General features: G+C 36.9%; 1 protein-coding gene across 1 annotated transcript in view; it reads left to right on the top strand.

Annotated features, from left to right (window-relative positions):
- Nucleotides 1–14,229, top strand: part of STK4 (serine/threonine kinase 4) — a 68,760-nt gene that overhangs the window by 35,356 nt on the left and 19,175 nt on the right. The window contains exon 10 of the mRNA XM_058176380.1: nt 1,073–1,224. Coding sequence (XP_058032363.1) covers nt 1,073–1,224 — 152 coding nt within the window. The remainder of the gene's footprint in view (nt 1–1,072; nt 1,225–14,229) is intronic.

Genomic DNA, 14,229 nt, shown 5'->3' with positions numbered 1-14,229 from the left:
AGGAACCCTACACCATCTCAGTCAGATGGTTATCCAACATTTTCTTAAAAATTTCCAGTGTTGGAGCATTCACAACTTCTGCAGGCAAGTCGTTCCACTTATTAATTGTTCTAACTGTCAGGAAATTTCTCCTTAGTTCTAAGTTGCTTCTTTCTTTGATCAGTTTCCACCCATTGCTTCTTGTTCTACCCTCAGGTGCTTTGGAGAACAGCCCGACTCCCTCTTCTTTGTGGCAACCCCTGAGATATTGGAACACAGCTATCATGTCTCCCCTAGTCCTTCTTTTTATTAAACTAGACATACCCAATTCCTGCAACCGTTCTTCATATGTTTTAGCCTCCAGTCCTCTAATCATCTTTGTTGCTCTTCTCTGCACTCTTTCTAGAGTCTCAACATCTTTTTTACATCGTGGAGACCAAAACTGGATGCAATATTCCAAGTGTGGCCTTACCAAGGCATTATAAAGTGGCACTAACACTTCACGTGATCTTGATTTTATCCCTCTGTTTATGCAGCCCAGAACTGTGTTGGCTTTTTTAGCAGCTGCTGCACACTGCTGGCTCATATTTAAACTTTTTCCTGCCCCTCTTCTAAACAAGAAAATATCTATGTTCCATTACTAGAATCATCAAGCATTTATTTCCTATTTGAAAAATCCATTGCTGATGGAAGTTCTTCTGCAATGTGGATAAGAGTACAAGGGTATTGGATGAATTTGCTCCTGACTGGACTTTACTCAGTAACTAATCTTAGGGTGTGTCATAGTTCTCCTAGGAGCTCTGAGAAATGAAGTGAGAATGACATCTTTGGGGGAAGTGCAAAAGACAAAAATGATTGGACGCAGTATAGGATTATGCTGATAATGATAGTGAAATGATTCGCTGATAGTGAAATACATTCGCTGATAGGCTGATAGGACATATTTGCAAAATCCTGTATAAATCAGATTTTTAATATTTACTTTCAATTAGTCACAAGATGAACATATTTGAATATTAAATTTGTTTAAAGGGGATTATTAATACATGAAACTCCTCCTCTTCTGAAACAATAAATGTGTCTTTATTTATAGGGAGAGATGAAACCATGCAGGCTGTCAGACCATCTTTCCTTGACTATTTTGAGCAAAAGGAGAAAGAGAATTGGCAAAACAACTATGGAAGGCAGGTATCTGAAAGATGTTCCTCAGATTGGAGAGTTCCTCTGGATGGTGATTATGAATTCGTAAGTAAAATATTTTTGGCCTGTTCTTCAGTTATAATTTCTTCTGTTTTTTTACTGATACGGAAAGAAATAGCCATTTCAAAGGCAATCTTGAAAATCAACCAGAAAACACTTTAAAATATTTAAAAATCTAAAGAATGTTTATTTAAAGCATACAATTTAAAAACATTTAGAATGCAAATAAAATAAACACAGTGTTCAACATGCTTATTTTCTGGTTATATTATGGCTAAATAATTCAGTTACTATGAAAACAGGATACAGACTGTCCTTAACTTACGTCCACAATTGAGCCTAAAATTTCCATTGCTGAGCAAGACAGTTGTTTATTTATTTATTTATTTATTCATTTATTATACTGCCCTTCTCCCGAAGGACTCAGGGCGGTGTACAGCCAATTATAAAAACAATAACAATATACAATTAAAACAAAGAATTAAAAAACATATTCTATGTTATAGTCGGCCGAAATTTAAAATAATTAAATTTAAAAATCCTTAAAATTCATAAAAAATTCAACCCCAGTTAAAAGTAATATTTAAAAATTTAAGCCCGTCCCGCTTGAATAAATAAATGCGTTTTCAGCTCGCGGCGGAAGGTCCGAAGGTCAGGCAATTGACGCAAGCCAGGGGGGAGTTCGTTCCAAAGGGTAGGAGCCCTCACAGAGAAGGATCTTCCCCTGGGGGCCGCCAGCCGGCATTGCTTGGCAGACGGCACCCTGAGAAGTCCCTCTCGGTGCGAGCGTACGGGTCGGTGGGAGGCATGAGGTAACAGCAGGCGGTCCCGTAAGTACCCGGGCCCTAAGCCATGGAGCGCTTTAAAGGAGTTAAAGTTAACTTTAAAGTTAGCTTTAAAGGAGTTAAATGAGTTTAAAACTGTTAAGTGAGTTTTGCCCCATTTCATGATCTTTCCTGACATAGTTGTTAAGTGAATCACTGCAATTGTTAAGATAGTAAAATGGTTGTTAAGTGACCATTGGCTTTGCTTATCAGAAGTTTCCAAAAGGGGATCACATGACCTGGGGACACAGCAACTGTCATAAATACATGCCAGTTGCCAAGCATCTGAATTTTGATCATGTGACCAAGGGGATGCTACAACAGTCATGTGAAAAACAGTCATAAATCACTTTTTTCAGTGCTTTTGTAACTTTGAATGGTCACTAATTTAACGATTATAAGTCAAGGAGCACCTATATAACAATTTGGTTGCTAAATGGCTACCATTATTATGACCACTGTTGTTATGGGATCTCTCGGTAGCATATTTAGGGGACATGTTCTAGACTTCTTCCCAGGGCTGTCAAACTCGCGGCCTACGGGCCAGATGTGTCACGCACTGGCCACACCCTGTTTAGCAAAGGGGAAAAGTCCCAATAAGTCATGTGACACTGCTGTGACACTGCAAGTTTGACACCCCTGCTCTATCCTATAATAAATACATTTAGAAAAGATGCAAAAATAAGAGAACCTAAATTTAACTGACTTGGTTTGCTTGGGCTGTTACAGTGTTATTTGTCTTCTATGAACTAGTTTTGATTAAAACAATCTTCATTGTTAAAACAATAACAATTTTGTTATTGAGATGTAGATTTTTTGCAAGTGTTTCTTGCAGCATTTTTAATACAATCTTTCTCTGAATCATTCCTTCAAGCCATACTAAGAACAGTTTTTCCCCCGAAGGCCATCACTCTGCTAAACAAATAATTCCCTCAACACTGTCAAACTATTTACTAAATCTACACTACTATTAATCTTCTCATCGTTTTCATCACCAATCTCTTTCCACTTATGACTGTATGACTGTAACTTTTTGTTGCTATCATTAAGGGTTAAATTGCAACCTATGACCATCATTTGTGTTGTAAATGTTGTACCTTTGATGAAAGTTTTTTTTTTCTTTTATGTACACTGAGAGCATATGCACCAAAACAAATTCCTTGTGTGTCCAATCACACTTGGCCAATAAAAATTCTATTCTATTCTATTCTAAAGACAGAGAAGTGGGCCAAAGAAACCATCAGTTCTATTTATTTGTCTCCTAAATATTGTTTAGCATCCCTTCCTATCAGACTGCAGCAGAGGGAGAGTTCAGAAGCGTTCTGGGGCACAAGTGACAGCCCACAAATATTTGACACTTCTTTTTTAGCTGATCATAAGATTGACAACTTTGGCTTTTAAAAGCTAATTTAAATAGTAGTAACAAGAGCTAAGTACAAAAGATCCTGGGCCTGGATTTAGTTGCTTTCCGTTTCCTTCCCCATTTTTTTTTTCTCTCAGCCCATTCTTTTTAGATTGTAAACCTGAGGTCAGGAACTGTCTCTTGTTTTTATTGATTTGTAAGCCTTTCTGGGAGTCTTTGTGGCTGAAAGGAAGGTATGAATGCCATAAATAAATAATTACTTTGACATTGACAGAGCTTGGAAAATCATCCTAATTTTGTGTACCCTTGATAGATTGTAAGAAGCTGGTGTAAGAAATTAGATCTGTGTTGACAAGCTAAGTATTTAAGAATCTGAATAAGATTGTGATGCTTTTGACCCTTTTGATTTTATGTGGATACATTTCTTTTACGAACTGCAGAATTCTGTGTATCAAACCAGATTTCTAGTTGCTCAGACTATAATTTTTATTAACACTTGGGCAGATAACTTTTCATCTGCTCCTCCAGACCAGGGATTTTACTTAGAAGTCTTGCATGCATCTCTTTCAGAGTCATCTGCTTTTCTTAGAGGTGTCATTCACTACTTAGTGCTCAATTTTTAAAAACAGAATTCTGGTTGACCTAAACTGTTACTGAAAGAAATCTGTTGTTTAAGATGTAGCCATGTTCTTGTTATATTATGTATACCACTTCGGTGGGAAGGTAACAGCATTCCGTGTGCCTTTGGCGTGTAGCCATGCTGGCCACATGACCACAGAAATTGTCTTTGGACAACACTGGTTACCTTGGCCAAGAAACAGAGTTGAGCATTGTGCCTAGAGTCAGGCATGATTGACAGGGAAATCTTTACCGTTACCTTTTTATAGCTAATAGCTAAAGAAATACAGCAAACTTTAGCATGAAAATTTGTAGGGGATAAGTGTTGGGTGAAAGAGTTCTTTGTATAGAATTACTGATTACAGTAATGAAGAGCACTTGTAGTAATTTAATAGCAAGGCTTGACTAGCATTATATCAGGTTATGCAATTAGTGACACTAATTGCACAACCTGATATAATAGTCATGTCTTGCTATTAAATTACTACAGACTTGCAGTTTGAACAAATTCTTTTACTTTACTAGGTTTTGTTGATAAGTGTTTCCTTCCCATCTTTCCTAAACTGCTCAGATTTTTATACCACAGAAAAGTTTTACATTGCATTTCTGATTTGCTTTAAACCTCTTTAAGATTGGCCTACTCAGTTTCATTTTTAAATTGGGAGATGTCAAAAAGATGTGAGAGGATTGTGAAATCAGTACAGGTTTACTCAAAATAGTGATAGAAAAAGGCATTCACTATGACTATTCATGCTTACATGGGTATATGAACTTGGAAACTATAGTTATTATCTTATTACCTTAAGTTCTGTTTAATTAAGTAGTCATAAAAGATGACATTTTTGTTCATTTCATTTCCCTCAGTGTAACCTGACAAAAATACTTTTGGGGAACGCCATTAAGAATAACTACCTTCATTTCTAGAAAATTTGTAGCCCTTGAAACACATTAAAGACTACTGGGTGTTCTTTTATTACATTTCATGTTAAAAAAAAAGTAGTTTCCTTTGATTCAATTTAAACTCCTGGACATTTTTATGTAGTTCTCTTGACAACAGTACAGAATATGTTTGCCATTAATCTAAGCCTTTTTTCCACAATCGTTTTTTGACTTCTCATCTAGCTTTCGGCTCTGAGGTTCCCTGGAGATTTCCACTCAAAAAATCAGCAAAGTCACTTAGATGCCATCAGCTAGCAAACTTAAGATTTTTTAATTTCAGGTCTCTGTCCTGAATCCAAAGACATTTTTTTTCTGTGATATACTAAACCTCCTTTTAGCAAAAGACACACATACACACACACACCGGTGATATACTAAACCTCCTTTTAGCATGTCATCCTATAACTGAATTTTCTGCTTACATAAATGCTCTAAATGCTAGACACCTTCAATGTTACATATTACTTTTAATTTGCCTTTAACAACAAGTATTAAATACTGGTTCAACTGCCCAAATTCAGCACTGGCCTGGTGTTTCCTGTGGCAATGCAGCCCTTCAGATTTGAAGGAGAAATGTGGCTTTGAATTACAGGGATGCACCCCTATTGGCATCTGTCAGCTACTGCTTTAGGAGGGGCATCCTTTCTTCTGGGTTGAATGGCTGCCATCCACAGTTGCTACGGGATCTTTAAGGAATTGCTGAGACATGCCAGGTGTCCTGCTCTGAAATACATATTTCTTTTTGTGTAAGGAGCCATAGAAATGGCCTTGAAGGCAATATACAGAAGCAACAAGGGCAGGGACATTCTTGAAGGGAAAGGAGATATTGTTAGGAAGAGACTTGAATGACTCATTCCTGACTAAGCAAACTAGCAACAGTCTATCTCACTAAAATGCAATTCTGGACTTCCCATGGAACCAATTTTCTGATCTAGTCAAGCTCATAGAGCTACTACTTCAAATCCAAAGCTTTTTGTAGCCCTAGTGCTGACTACATTGAACATTGTAGAGCTAAGGTGCAGTAGATGTTTTTAAATGCACAGCAGTTATAAAAAAAGTAATTCATGCTCTTGTTTTATAAAATATTGAAAGCAATGTATATGTCCTATAGCAATAGCGCTTAGACTTGTATACCACTTTTACAGTGCTTTACCAGCCCTCTCTAAGCGGTTTACAGAGTCAGCATATTGCCCCCAACAATTTGTGTCCTCATTTTTCCAATCTCAGAAGGATGGAAGGTTGAATCAACCTTCAGCCTGTTGAGATTTGAACTGCGAAATTGCAGGTAGCCGGCAGTCAGCAGGAGGAATCTGTAGTAACATATACATTTACATATTCCATTTTTTATTTACTTAATTTAGGTGTCCCTGCATCTTGCGGATGTGGCTTTGGGCAGCTAACAACACACTATAAGCAATGCAAAAAAACCAATCTCAATGCCATGGTCATTTAAAAGAATAATAATATCTCATGATATCTAACTTCCAATTTTGAAGCCATGGGTTATATATCCAGGTCTTCAGTGCTTTGCAAAAGGCCAGTAGCATCAAGGCCGATGACCAGCCATGGATCTCATTGAAGAGAATTTAGTGCTTTAACATTTGAGAGAACAAATATTACATCTAATCAATCCAGGGCCATAGATTGGCTGTAGAAAATATTGAATAGTGTTTGAATCTTTATAGGTTTTTAACGTGTTGTAAATTTCCAGGCTAAATTATGCAAATTTTTATATTAGATCATTAAGTAATTCTTGTGTCCCTACTAGTTTCTTCTCCAACAGCAACTCTAAAATTTTTCCTAGTCCTACTATGTCAGATGCTGAAGGCCAAGTTTTGAATCTTTACTATGCAGAGAGTGTTTTCTGTAGAAAACTTTTACAATAGAATAGGGCTGTAATGAAGGTCAATTAACTGAAACTTTCATTTTCCTCAAGCCTATTTCACTTTCTAGGATTTGATATATTAAATGCTTCAAAAGAGCTCCAAAGAATGTAAATGGTCTTACCAGTTGCACAGAGGAAGCATTTATTATTATTTATGGAAATGATTGATAGTGAGGTTTTTTAAGATGCCAAGTGATTTACTGTTTATTGATAAATGAAAATATGTTCTGGTTTACAATAACCAATTTGCCTGGTGATGTATTACTTCTTTGTGCTGATGTTTTTTTGTCTTACAATGCTTTGGTATCTTGCTTTTATTTTATACACACCACTCAAATAGTTTTTTTTAACATAAAACTTGATGTTTCTCCTTCTAATCCTCCTTGACCGCAATCAAATTTGGAGGACAGTTTGATGCCAAACAAGTTTCTTTTTAGAATCTGATTACTACAAGGTCATATTCACAAGGGAATCACAATTTATATAATTTTTATTTTATAGCCCCAGTCAGTCAGCTCTGGGTAATTAACAGTAAAACATCAAATGACAATCCATAGGAAAACTCAGCACTCTCAGATGAGCATAGCATAGCTTAAAATGGCAATATCCAGTTCTTAGAAAATTCTTTCTCCCTTACTTCATTTAGAATAAAATAGAATAACAGAGTTGGAAGGGACCTTGGAGGTCTTCTAGTCCAACCCCCTGCTCAGGCAGGAAACTCTATGCCATTTCGGACAAATGTCTGTCCAATTTCTTCTTAAAAACTTCCAGTGTTGGAACATTTACAACTTCTGCAGACAAATTGTTCCACTGATTAATTGTTCTAACTGTTGGGAAATTTCTTCTTAGTTCTAGGTTTAGTTTGGAGGAAGGCCTTCCATTGAAATCAGTGCTGAAGAAGTAGATAAAGCTATAAAGATTTTTCCTTTCCTCTACATCTCATATGTTCTCCAGTGCTGCAATGGGTCTTAGAAGTCTCCTACTGTCACTAATTATAGCACCTTGGGAGAATCTCAGCCTACGTGAAATGGTTGCATGAGAGGCAGTGGGGAGGGGGAGGAGCAGGACTTTAACTGACTCTGATAGATTTTTTTTTGTCTTCATCTTTTCCTGTGGCTGATTGCAAGGCAACCTAGACACTTACAGACTTAATTTTTCAAATAAATGATGGGAAATCTATACAATATAATCACTCACAATTGTCTATTTGTGATAAGTTAATATATTAAACAAGGAAAATGGTTTAATAACATTGATTTCAGCCAGATGTAAATGATCCTGCTTTAATTGTTTATGTGGGCTGAATGCTGTGTTCATAATGAACAAGTTTTGTTTTATTTGCTGCATTTAGAACTCTCCAGATTGATGGTGTTTTGTTCCAAGATCCAAAGGTGTATGTTGTTCTAACTTTAGAATAAAACTGACCACACATGTGAATATGTTTTGAGCTTTTAACATTTGAAAAGCTCCTTCAAAGTCAGAAGCCATAGCATTTCATAACATTGGCAGATCGTGAAAAGGTTAGATATTGTGATTAAAAGATTATAAGAAAACAATGTGGATAATGGATAAGTTTATGGATTCCATAAAATTAAAATTAATGTCTAATTTTTAAAAACAGTTTTTTGTAACTAGCTTATAATTATATAAGTTTTACAGGTTACAATGGCAGTTGGGACTGGCATTGCTGTTACTAAACAACGCAGTTGTAAAGCACAAGTCAAATAATCCATTGCTTAGCAGCAACTGTCTCAGCAATCCAGGTTGCTGTTATAACCCCAAGGGGCTTGTTAAAAAAGGAAGCAACAGGGGCACCAGGTAAGGAGAATGGAGGTGGGCGGTGGGGACGGGTACAGGCTATGCATAAGTGTGGGAAGCGCAAGAGAAGAAGGCTTGTGTTTGTGCTTGTGATACTGCACAGGAAGGCCAGACAAAGAAGATTGTGGGTTGGTTTGAGCACAGGGAAGCCAAGGACACTTAACAGAGTGACTTGTCCTGGATTTCTTTTCTTTTAGGGTGAAGTCTTAAGCAAAAATTAAAAATCATCTCACCCAACATCGATCACTGTCTATTCACATCGCTCCAGTACAATCTTGGTTTCTTCAGCTGCCCCCACTTCACGGCAGCCATAATGGCTGCCTCGGCTTCGTCTTTGGAAAAGAGGGAAGAAACCCTGGGTCCAGCAGGAGAGCTGCCGCTCTCCGCGACCTGCAGGGTGTCCCTCTTTTGAGTATCACCTCTTGGGGGTCCCTCTGCTGAAAAGGATTTGGCGTGGGAATGCAGAGCCCTGCTCCCCTGCGTTGATCTTGCAGCGACGTCAAACCGACTTAACAGAGTGACTTGTGAGTTTCCCTACCAGCTTCTCCATAACTTTGCTTGTGGAAAGTCTGGCAAGGAAGGTGGCAAATCTTGATCATATGACCATGGGGCCCTTTCTTACTATTTTTTTTGAAGTTTTGAAAACAGACACTGATACAATTTGCAAAAATATAATCTTTTTTCCTTGAGGTTGTTTTTTTTTGGTTACGTTTGCAACCCAATTTACTATAAAGACTCCTAGTGTCTGAACATTGTTTAGAATAGAATAGAATAGAATAGAATAGAATAGAATAGAATAGAATAGAATAGAATTTTATTGGCCAAGTGTGATTGGACACACAAGGAATTTGTCTTGGTGCATATGCTCTCAGTGTACATAAAAGAAAAGATACGTTCATCAAGGTACAACATTTACAACACAATTGATGGTCAATATATCAATATAAATCATAAGGATTGCCAGCAACAAGTTATAGTCATACAGTCATAAGTGGAAAGAGATTGGTGATGGGAACTATGAAACGATTAATAGTAGTGCAGATTCAGTAAATAGTCTGACAGTGTTGAGGGAATTATTTGTTTAGCAGAGTGATGGCCTTCGGGAAAAAACTGTTCTTGTGTCTAGTTGTTCTGGTGTGCAGTGCTCTATAGCGTCGTTTTGAGGGTAGGAGTTGAAACAGTTTATGTCCAGGATGCGAGGATCTGCAAATATTTTCACGGCCCTCTTCTTGATTCGTGCAGTATACAGGTCCTCAATGGAAGGCAGGTTGGTAGCAATTATTTTTTCTGCAGTTCTAATTATCCTCTGAAGTCTGTGTTTTTCTTGTTGGGTTGCAGAACCGAACCAGACAGTTATAGAGGTGCAAATGACAGACTCAATAATTCCTCTGTAGAACTGGATCAGCAGCTCCTTGGGCAGTTTGAGCTTACTGAGTTGGCGCAGAAAGAACATTCTTTGTTGTCCTTTTTAATGATGTTTTGATGTTAGCTGTCCATTTGAGATCTTGCGATATGATAGAACCCAGAAATTTGAAGGTTTCTACTGTTGATACTGTGTTGTCAAGTATTGTGAGAGGTGGAAGTATGGAAGGGTTTCTCCTAAAGTCTACCACCATTTCTACGGTTTTGAGTGTGTTCAGTTCCAGATTGTTTTGGTTGCACCACAAGGCTAGTCGTTCGACCTCTCGTCTATATGCGGATTCGTCATTGTCTCGAATGAGACCAATCACTGTTGTGTCATCTGCGAACTTCAGTAGCTTAACAGATGGATCATTGGAGATGCAGTCATTGGTATACAGAGAGAAGAGAAGTGGGGAGAGCACACAGCCTTGGGGGGCCCCTGTGCTAATTGTACAGGTATTTGATGTGATATAACAGAAGATCATACTAAGAATGTTTTGTTTTCCTATAAATCTAGTAAATATAAATCTACTATATTCCTATAATAGCCGAACTGATTCAATTTAAGTTCTCAGCTTAGTGAGATTATATTCTTCAGTTTTATGTTTGCCCCCTTAAACTACGTATAAAAATAATAAAATCTAAAAAAAAAGGTAAGGGATAAATTTTAAAAAATAAATGGTACAAAATATGTCACTTACAAAAGCCACCAAAAGAGGTTTGACTAACAAGATTTGATTGCAATGTTTGCCAATCTATTTTTGAAACAGACTCTTTTCTTGACCTCGATGAACCTAGCTCCCAATTAGCTACTGTATTTGTGCAGCAGTATCATTGAGGTGTTCTACAAGTTTGAGAAATGTGATCTCATTCTGGCTGTATGTCTTACAATGAATCACTAAGCAGGGGCATTTTGCTTGAAAACATGGCTCCTTCCTTCCTTTGTAATTCATTTAAGACCATCACTAATATAAAAGGATGAAAGGAATCCAGCCACCCACTTCCATGGTTTAAAGACCATGTCAGAGGAGGCTTTGTTAGTTATATTTCTCACAAAAGCTCTCCAAGATAGTTTGGAATGAGAATATTGACAAAACCAACTCAGTGCGTTTCATGATTCAGGATCTAATTTTTTTAATGTAATCAGAATTCAACTTTTTCCCATCAATTACAGAATATTTGTAAGGCTGAAGTAAAGTTGAATGCAACATGACATAAACAAAAGACAACTGAATGAGACTAAAGTTCTAATTAAACCAACTTTCTCTCTTCATATTGCCCAACTAGATGTTTATATTAGGGTGCAAACAACAAAACTGGATACCATTTTTTGTGCTTCCTAGTAAATGGTGGTCAGAGGTATATTATTTCTGATTCTGGATGCAATATATCACTATAGTAACTGGTAGTCACTGATAGCCTCAGCCTGTATATATTTGTGCAGTCCTTTTGAAAGTTTACTGGCACAAAATTGCCCAAGTCTTGCATTATTCATTTTCATTAAAAGATTTTAGGAATGGAACTTTTGTTATCCCTTTATTCTGAAATATTGCAATTTTGGTGTCTGAAAAATCATCATTATAGTTTTCCCCCAGAGTATTTTTTTTCTGCTCTTTAGTGTGCTTTGCATGTTATAACAGTCACGTGCACCATATTCCCAATATGATAGCAACATGGATTATCAGGTTATCCACCAAAAATCCAGATTAGTTTTCCTGGTCAATTACTGTAAGGCAATTACTTCCTCCCCCATCAAGTTCAGGACTTTGCAGTTTCTTTATTTGGGCTTTTCTGTGCAATGTACTGCCTCCTCCCTGGGAAATTGCAGTGTTCCTGCCACAATCGCCCCACACATACACACACATACACTTTCCGGTGCACATTCCATCACAATCACTATCAATATATGGGAGATGTCAGAAGTTTCTTTTTTTCTTTTTCCTAATTATGCAGCAATTTACATTTGCTTACACTGCTTACACCAAACTGCATTTCCCCATTTCTGAAGCAGTCTGATGTAAACCATGGTACTATTCCATTTTTTTAAAAATCACTCTAAATCAGGAGTCCTGCTCTGCGGACCACTGCCAGTACGCGGCCTCTTGGCCACGCAAGCATGGGCAAGCACCCAAAGCTCCATTTGCAGATTAGGTTGCATGCATGAAACAATCCCCTCCCCCCACCACTGCCAGTCCATGGAGCCTGAAATGTTGGGGTCCATTGCTCTAAACAATTTGAGGATATAAAATTTTACTCATCAGGCTAATTCCAGAACATTTATGAATGCACTTCTAATTAAAACTTTTACATTTTTTTGTTCCTCTTATAGTAATTATCTACTGCTTTCTGCTCCTAACAAAATATTAACAAATAGGTAAACCCCTTACCATGACTGCAAATTTGGTTCAAACATTTTTGGGCATTTTATAAATCATATTTTTTTAATAAATTATATTATAAATTTTTATAAATATATAAATTTTTCCAATACTTAAAATTCCGTAGAAAATTCATTTGCATTTCATGCTTGAAGTTTTAGCATTGTTTTAAGTATTTCCATTTGAGGCTACATACTATAAACAATACTTACGTTGAAGAAGAAAACATAGTGATCTGTAGTTCCTCATAATATTTGCTACTGAAATAGTGCTTTCTGAACATATAAATCATAATCTGTGAATCATTTTCTACGACTACTGAAAAACGTCCTGCAATACTTTATGAACAAATAATCTGTCTACAAGCTGAAGCCTTCTATGTATTCCCTTTTATGTTCTTCAGCAAATCTGGAACAGTTATCCAAAATTTTGAGTTTTTCACTGATTTTTTTCATGGCATTGCCCGAGGGATAATGCCATTTGCACATTTGGCTACCACACTGGAAACATTTAGTCTTCTATTTCTTGGGTTTTAGAAATTTTGGTGGGAATGCAAGTTTTACCCAGCAGCAATATTAACCCTTTGAAGTGCTATTGAAGGAATTGCTATTTTTCCCCCTGTACCCCACTATTAAGCAAGGTTTAGATTTTTATTCCACCGTTCAATACTTCTTCTTCCTCTTTTGTCCACAATTACTACAATGGAGAATGATTAGCCTAAAATCACCCAGCCAATTTTTCATACCTAAGGCAGGACTAGAACTCACATGTTCTTGGTTTCTAGACTAGCACCTTAACCACTACAGCAAAATTTCCCCCAAGTACCCAATATCCCTAGTAAAAAGATTTAATTTAGCTTTAACTAAGTTAATGTCCAAAACTTTTGAGTCACTTGTTAATGTGTAAGACAGCATTTCTTGTTGCCATAACATCAGAGTGCTGTTGCAGGAATATTTGCATCATTCAGATGAACTTTAAGTTACTTTAATCTTGTCCCCTTTTCTACAGATAAGCCAATCTTACAAATACAGAGTGACTCAAGACCAGCTTTTTTAAAACATTGATTTGATAAATGGACTATAGTGATTTTTGAAATGGTTATCTTGTAAATGAGCAGTATTGGTAGAGGGAATGGTATATTTTAACTTATTTAGTTAAAAAGAAGTTGCTTTCCTGCAGAGTGGACCATTGTCCTGAATTTAACTTGATTTTAGAATTCTGCTTTTATAAATCAGTTTTGACTTAATATTTGACCCCCACAACATGAGTGGTATAGTAGAGCAGTATTGTTGTCAATATTTTCTGAATGCGTGGATTATTACAATGTGCTCTATATGAGACTTCCCTTGAAAAGCAGTCAGAAGCCACAGCTGGTACCAAATGTTGTGGTATATTTAATTATAGACAAGTACAGTTGACACTTTTGCTCCATGAGCTGCTTGGCTTCTGTGAATTGCTCAGCTTCTGATTCAATTCAAGGTGTTGGTTATTACTTATAAAGCTCTCCATGGCATAAAGTCTGGTTTTCTAAAGATCATTGTCTTCCATGGTTTTTGCCCAACCTGTAGGCTGTTGGCATGCTCCACATCTCATCCATAAAGCATAGACACCTGATGAGACCTAGGATGCATGCTTTTTTGGAACACTATTCTTCTGTCAGATAAACCTGGTCCCCACCTTGGCCATGTTCAAAAGACCTGTGAAATTGTAATCTAGGCTTTGTAGGTTGGAATGGGTAGTCAATCTGATGTGTTGGATTATCCTTTAATGGTAGTTTTTCTTAAGGAATTTGGGTTTTTTTAATTGTATTTGTTATTTTTACTA

This window comes from Ahaetulla prasina, chromosome 3 (genome assembly GCF_028640845.1).
Source record: "Ahaetulla prasina isolate Xishuangbanna chromosome 3, ASM2864084v1, whole genome shotgun sequence".
In the NCBI taxonomy this organism is placed as follows: Eukaryota; Metazoa; Chordata; class Lepidosauria; order Squamata; family Colubridae; genus Ahaetulla; species Ahaetulla prasina.
This window is presented reverse-complemented; position numbering and strand designations above follow the sequence as displayed.